Raw genomic sequence first — 7,283 nt, 5'->3', positions numbered from 1 at the left:
TAATGTCAGAAAACAGTAGGGCTATCTGGGACGCAATCTGGGCCCCACAGCTTAGCAGTCATAGATAGTCCCCTGGTAAATTGCTGCTAGAGTCAGCCTGTATCCCTGCCTTATAGATTCCCTTACTCCTTGCCAAAACCATTTCGATTGGTTTCTCACCACACTTTTCTGTTGAAGCCATGCAGGAAAGCCTTCAGGGCGTGTCCAAGACTGTAGTTCCAACTCCTAACCACAGTTAGTCATGTTAAATCATTGTCTGTGACCCCCCTACACACACACACACACACACACACACACACACCAACTAGTTGCCTACAGATACGTCTGCAATACTTGTTGAGGTAATAAACTTCAAGGGATATAATCTGCCTACTAGCCTACATAAAAGCATGTACACCTTTGGAATCAACTCTGTTTTAAGCCACAAAGTTATAATACTATTGTGCAAGAATAGATAAATAATGCAGCTACAGACTACCATATATGTTTCAAGTGCTTAAAGAAATAAAAGGACAGATAAACATACAGCTTGCCAGATGTATAAAAACAATACAAAATCAAGTCCATACCCACTTTAACGCAGCACCAGCTGATAACGTCTTGCCGTCAGCATTATCAACCCAAAGATCTATAGCTAAATGTACCATGAAAGAAAGCCATACATTTCTATTATAAAGACATAAATGGTATTTGATACTGTGAAATAAATCTATAGAGCTATGGTATTAGTCAATTCTTATATCTGGAGGCACAGAAATCTAAAGTAATTAAAACCTAAACAAATTTAGATAATTGTCCCACTAACTAAAAATTAAATAAAGTAACCAAGTAAGAAAATAACACATGACTTTCTCCTTTTATTTCTCACTAAAGCCAATTTCTCCAATGTTCCCTTCCACCCACCCCACCTTGAAGCCCCAAAAGATAACCTACAAAAGAAGAAAAAGTTTATGGACCTTGGTAATCCCCAAACAGAATCATCCATCTCAGAATGGCTAAAACTTGACTATATCCTGTTTCACAATTACTCATAGCTGGTTGAATAACATCATTACTAAGAATTAATAAGTCTACTAAGCTCAAATACAATTTCCTCTTTTACAAGTGCATGGAAATATGGTGATTACGACAACAAAGATCCCACTTAATTGAGCCACTGAAGGTTTTTGGAGTACGCTTTGTAGTAGTGAAAACATAATAAAAATAACGGATGGTACTTTAGCAGACAGGGGCAATAGGTTAGGGGGAGAATGATAAATAGAGAATCACAGGTAAAGGGTTAACAAGCAGAAGAGCTAGCTGTGTGGTCTCAGAAAATGGTACTGGCAAGTTAGAGATAAAATTCATGATTTCATGAAGCCAGAGCTGGGCTGTGTAAAACTGAAGCCCTTATTCTCACGGTGAAAAGTACAAAGTTCTGTCCGCTGATTTGCAAAGCACCGTCATTAACGCCAGTCAGGGTGGTGGAAGGAGCAGCAAACATGCAGCAGTGTTCTTCGATGCCCTAAATAAGATGACGGCAGGGTAATAAATAACACGACAGAGCTCATCTCAGCCTTGTTCAGGGAGAGTTCCTCTGGAATGGGGTTCAGATTTTAAGGACCGCTGAAATGTTTAACGGAACCCAAAGTGAGCAGTTTTCTAGGCTTGACGACCTCTCTCTATAAAATATCAGAAGAGCTTAAGAATATAAAAAACTGAAAAGTCAGCTTCATAATTCTAGTCCCTCTCCTTCTTCCACAACACACACACACACACACACACACACACACACACACAAAACAACTGGCCACTCCGTCTCTCACAGAGAATCCTCTGTTCAGCCTCCATTTCCCCTCCTCTTCTATTTTGCTTCAGGGAGGTCTAGAGATAGTCTTTTCTCCAAGTATCTGCCTTCCATCGTGTGTAGCACAGAAGCCCAGGCGACACACAGGGCCTACACCACAGTCAACGTTCTTTCCCTCCCTTTAGGCAGGTCAGCAGCTTTAGTGTATCCAACAGTCAATTTCTGCAGGAAGCTCAGAGAACAGCTTTGTCAATGCCTCCGCTTCCCATCACTTCCATGACTCATTACATATCCTCTCTCGGGGTTCTCTTCTAAATCACTCATGACCAAACCAAAAGGCATAAATTTAAAAAAAAGAAAGAAAGAAAGAATATTGGCAGCAAAGAGAAAAGCAAATCAAATAAAAAAGATAAAACTGAGAACCCACAGATCAGATGATAAAAACAATATTCTGCTGACATTTCAATAAAGTGATCCCCGTGGCAAAAAAAACTTAATTGTTGCTTTTTGCCTGCACTCCCAGATTTCTCTTGTTTGGGGCTGGACACAATTTTTCATTTCTCTGTGTCCTCAGAGCCTCGCAGGGAGCCAGCATTATTTACTACTTACTTGGGCTTGCTTGCATACTTTAAAAGGGTGAAGTGTTTCTTGGTAGAAAAGCTGATGATAAGCCTGGAGGTCGAACCAGAAGTACACACTGTTCTTCCACAGCTGCCGATGGAAAAAGCACAGATGACCACCCAATTATTAAAGCTCTGACTTCAGATGTAAACAACTGCTTTTGCTTCTTGCTGTTACCATAAATCATGTTCCATTTAAGATAGTTTTCTATTTTATCACAAATTGACAACATACAAAATATTTATTGGTACTCACTAGAACATTATATTTTTGCATGTGTGCTTCTCATATAATTGGTCATTAAAATAGTGTTCTGGTTAACAAAGAGCAATCACATATTTCTGGCATGAACTCCAAATCTAAAGGTATTTTGATATATATGGGCAAATGTACATCATACCAGAACCAAACAGAACTCTTCATTTGAATTAGTAAAATACTTTTCATTTGAGCAAAGTGAAGACTTTCTGATTAAAAAACAACAACACTAAAAAACAAGTTTGCCACTACCCACTGTAATTTGTAATTCTCATAATTATCAAAAATAAAACTGTAGGATAGAAATCAACTCTGAATATAATGTATTACACTGAAACAAAGTTATAGGAAAATGAACTGTTAACAGTGCAAGTCAATTCTTGTCTATCTGTATTTTACTTTTTTAAAATTTAAGTAGGGTCGTGAACCTAAATATTTAGTATGAGATTTCTTACCAAAGATGGAATGTTAATATCAAGTATAATTATGTGAGTACTGAATTATTTCAACCTTTATTTTAAAATGAAGTATAAAATTATGTTTAAAATAATAATTTTCTACCTCGTTCCCCGAATGCTCACAGAATTTAGTAAAGAAGAATCCAGCTCTATTCTCTACATACAACGACTGCAACAAATTTTCCATGTCAGATCCTCCCAAGGCACCATCTGCCATGGTCTTAACCTAGATAACAAAACAGAAGGCCATGATCCACCCGAAACACTGTCATGTTTATGGCATTGCACAACCGGTTTCATAAATTCTGTGAGGCTGTCATGTCCCAGAGGACTATTTTATTTTTGTCCCATGTATGTAATCAATGCAGTATGTATGCATCTGACTGTCATAGAAGGTTCATTTCTGGAGCCAAGTATAGCAGCCGAGTTCATTTTATCCTAAACCAATCGGATTTCAAGCTTAATGTTAGAACGACTTCGCAATCTCAACGATTTTCTTGTTTCAGGCACAGCGATACCATTTTAGGAGTCTCCCAAATCACTGTTGGTGGCCTCCTTCCTGCATGTTTACTGTTAGTTTAGCCTTGAGGTGATGCTATAATAGCTACAAGAAAGTTATAAAAAGAACTATCCTCAAGGCCTCTCAATGCTGTTCATTAACAGTCTTCAGGGGGAGGGGTTCCCTCTCTGGACAGTCTCACCCCATACAGGTCACGGCCGTCAGGGCGTAAATGACAGTAGAAGTTCTCATAAAACTGCTATTTATGGGCTTCCCTGCCAATAATGTTGGCAACCCTAATACCATTCTTGAAACACGGAGAGCTGCCCATTTATTTCTTCAAGCACAAGAGTGACTCTAGAATCCAAAAGGGCACCCACATTCATATTAACTCTTTGCTATTTGTTGTATGGAACCTGGACTTCTTTCTAATCTTAAAATAACTGTGGCAAAAACGATTTGGGGTTTAAGTACGGTTCTTGCTCTCTGTCTCTCTGTCTCTCTATCGTCCTATTAAACAAATTCTGAGGTGAGAATTCAATGTTTTTATGATGTCTAAGCATTGGCATTCCAAAACGAAAATATCATTATTTTGGTAGGAAGAATACCCTAATTAGAAAAAAAGGAGCCGAAACCGGTTTGGCTCAGTGGATGGAGCGTCGGCCTGCGGACTGAAAGGTCCCAGGTTCGATTCCGGTCAAGGGCATGTACCTGGGTTGCGGGCACATCCCCAGTAGGAGATGTGCAAGAGGCAGCTGATCGATGTTTCTCTCTCATCAATGTTTCTAACTCTCTATCGCTCTCCCTTTCTCTCTCTGTAAAAAATCAATAAAATATATTTTTAAAAAAAAGAAAAAAAGGAGAACTGTTTGCTTAGAATAAAATAGCTATATAATACCATATCTAAGTGTTCCGACTATATCAGGACTACCAAGCTAAAGTATAATCCTTAGGAAATGTGAAATTGTCATCTAGAATTGGTGTGCTAAGTCCACATTTTCAAGGTAGCCACACTACAAAAATACTTCATAAAAAGTGCTTCATAGAAATTTGAAGCTTCCAAAACAGAACATCAAATATTATTTTTTATCGTGTTAAAAACTTAAAATCCTAGTCTTATTTTGTGTTTGAAGTGTCCTCATACCAAAAGCAGAACACAGCTGTTTTTGAAAACAGCAATCAATCTCTAACAATAAAAGTATAATATGCTAATTAGACTGGACGTCCTTCCAGATGACATTCTGGACGAAGCCGGGGCAATGAGGGAAGCCTCGCTCGCTGGTACCAGAGGGAAGCCGGTGCTGGCAGCCGGGGGAAGGAAAGCCTACTCTTGCACAGATTTCGTGCACCGGGCCTCTAGTGGAATATATAGCAACATGGAACTACAAAAGGAAACAGGAGAAATTTTTGTGTAAAAAATCTTGTCATGAGGAAAAAATAAAATGTGTTGTTTAGGAAAGAAAAAATGTTATGGTAAATCAATAAAAATTCTCTAAAATCAAGGGATATTGGTCAGTTAAATGAGGAATAAGATTATTCAGTCCTCAAAATACTTACCAAAGGTTCTTCTGAGTAAGTAAATCTTCGCTCCAGCTCGGGCTTCAGGCATTCCGAAATGTCGGTGTAGGATGTCAAATGAATAACATTGCATCTCTCTGACATCTGCCTTGACCTAAATTAGATGAGAACTAATGGATCAACGGGCATATTTTGAGCGCCTCTGGTATACATGGCACCAAACCTCAGAAGTGCTTCTTAGCGTTGTAAGAGAATTAGAAAAAACAAAAGCAAGTGTGAGCATCAGGTCCAGTCCTGAGGAATTAGTTGAGAGAATGCAGGATGCAGAAAGAAAACTGTTAACACCATAACGATTGTTTGAATGAATTCAAGAATATATCATAGTTGCCAAATGACTGGGATGGATAATAAGTGCTACAGGAGTATAAGAATGAGAGGTTCCTCTGAGGTATACTAGTAAATAAAGAAATGAGACTTTCCCTGAAAAATGGATAGGAGATAATGGTGTGTGTGTGTGTGTGTGTGTGTGTCTGTGTGTGTGTGTGTGTGTGTGTGTGTTTACAAGGGGTTCTTTTAGATGGGGAGAATAATGAGCAATATATAAAGGTAATCAGGAAACGCCTGTTTAAAAGGCAGCAAGTTAACTAATTTGCTTAGAGCAAGAGAACACTAACAGTTAAGTGAACACTATCTGCTACAATATAACTCACATTCTCATATGTAATTCTCACAATAAGGATTTCTATATGGTAGTTTGAGATAAGATAATGGAAGACTTTGAAGTTAGATTAATGATTTAGGACATTATTTTTTATTTTTTATTTTTTGTTAATCCTCACCCAAGGACATTTTTTCCCCATTGCTTTTCAGGGAAAGAAAAGGAGGGAGGGGGGAGGCAGGAGAGAGAGAGAAACGTTGATGTGTGAGAGACACATCTATTGGTTGCTCCCCACACGCACCCCAAGTAGGGGCACGGAGCAAACCACAATGCAGGTACATGCCCTTGATTAGAAATCAAACCCGAAACCCTTGGGTGTGCAGGCTGACACTCTAACCATTTAGCCACTGCAATTATTCTAAACCTTACTTTCCAGATCCATAAAACATGCTTGCTCCACCTCACAAATCTAATTCCACTCCATTCTACCAGCAGGCTACTTTACAGGTTCTTCTCAGATAAAATGTAGGCACAGCATGTTTCAGTTACTCAGACAAAATACAGCACAGCACGCTTCAGTGTCTGCCCTTATTCACCCACGTAGCAGATACCTTTCTTTTAATTTGAGAGAAAGAGAGAAGTGGGAGAGAGAGAGATCAATTTGTGGTTCAGTTTATTTATGCTTTCAGTGGCTGATTCTTGCATGTGCCCTGACCAGGGACTGAACTCGGAACCTTGGTGTATACAGATGAAAGATGCCCAAATAAAAAAGAGGCAAACTGTCACTATTTGCAGATGACATGATGTTATATATAGAAAACTCTAGAGACGCCACCAAAAGTCTTTTAGAATAATTGAATTCAGCAAAGTTGAAGAAAGAAAGGGAAGGGAGGGAGGAGAGGGAGGGGGGGAGGGAAGGAAGGAAAGAAAGAAGGGAGGAAGGGAGAGCCGCACCTACCCTTTCTCAGTCACGCTATCCTTAGGAGAAATGGAATGCTGAGTCTCGCCTTTCCCGGGCTTTTGGCTTGCTGTAGACGGTTTCTTGGGAGATGTAGGAGGTGGTACTAAACTGGATTCTTCTTTCTAAGAGGTGGTAAAATAATGAACAAAGTGAAAAATGAGCAAGTTTTTAAAAAGGGAAAGAATACAGCATAGCTCTGCCCATACACCTAGAATTTGTTCTGATCACTAGAGGATTTTCTCCCTCACTCTACCACCAACTATGCTTCCCACTATAATAAAAATGTTCTTCTTTCAAACTCCCACTTTTATGAAACCAGGAGGCTGAAACCTCTATAGCTATTTTTTTGCAAAGTTTATTTTTGCCATCACCATTTATTTAGCCCCTCCAAATCCTCTTCCATCTCTACCCCTTTCCCCCTGCAATCACCACATATTGTTCATGTCCATGAGTTCTGTTTTTTGCTCAATCCCTCCACCAACCACCACCACCACCTCAACCTCCACCTCCACCTCCACCACCAT

The 7,283-nt window shown here is 39.3% G+C and overlaps 1 protein-coding gene across 1 annotated transcript in view; it reads right to left on the bottom strand.

Annotated features, from left to right (window-relative positions):
* Window positions 1-7,283, bottom strand: part of RGS22 (regulator of G-protein signaling 22) — an 88,872-nt gene that overhangs the window by 49,072 nt on the left and 32,517 nt on the right. The window contains exons 9-12 of the mRNA XM_006760302.2: window positions 6,757-6,881; window positions 5,180-5,294; window positions 3,227-3,349; window positions 2,396-2,497 (exon numbers count right to left, since the gene is read on the bottom strand). Coding sequence (XP_006760365.1) covers window positions 2,396-2,497; window positions 3,227-3,349; window positions 5,180-5,294; window positions 6,757-6,881 — 465 coding nt within the window. The remainder of the gene's footprint in view (window positions 1-2,395; window positions 2,498-3,226; window positions 3,350-5,179; window positions 5,295-6,756; window positions 6,882-7,283) is intronic.

This window comes from Myotis davidii, unplaced genomic scaffold (genome assembly GCF_000327345.1).
Source record: "Myotis davidii unplaced genomic scaffold, ASM32734v1 scaffold497, whole genome shotgun sequence".
Lineage (NCBI taxonomy): Eukaryota > Metazoa > Chordata > Mammalia > Chiroptera > Vespertilionidae > Myotis > Myotis davidii.
Note: the sequence above shows the minus strand (reverse complement) of the source record. Positions and strands in the feature narration are given on the sequence as shown.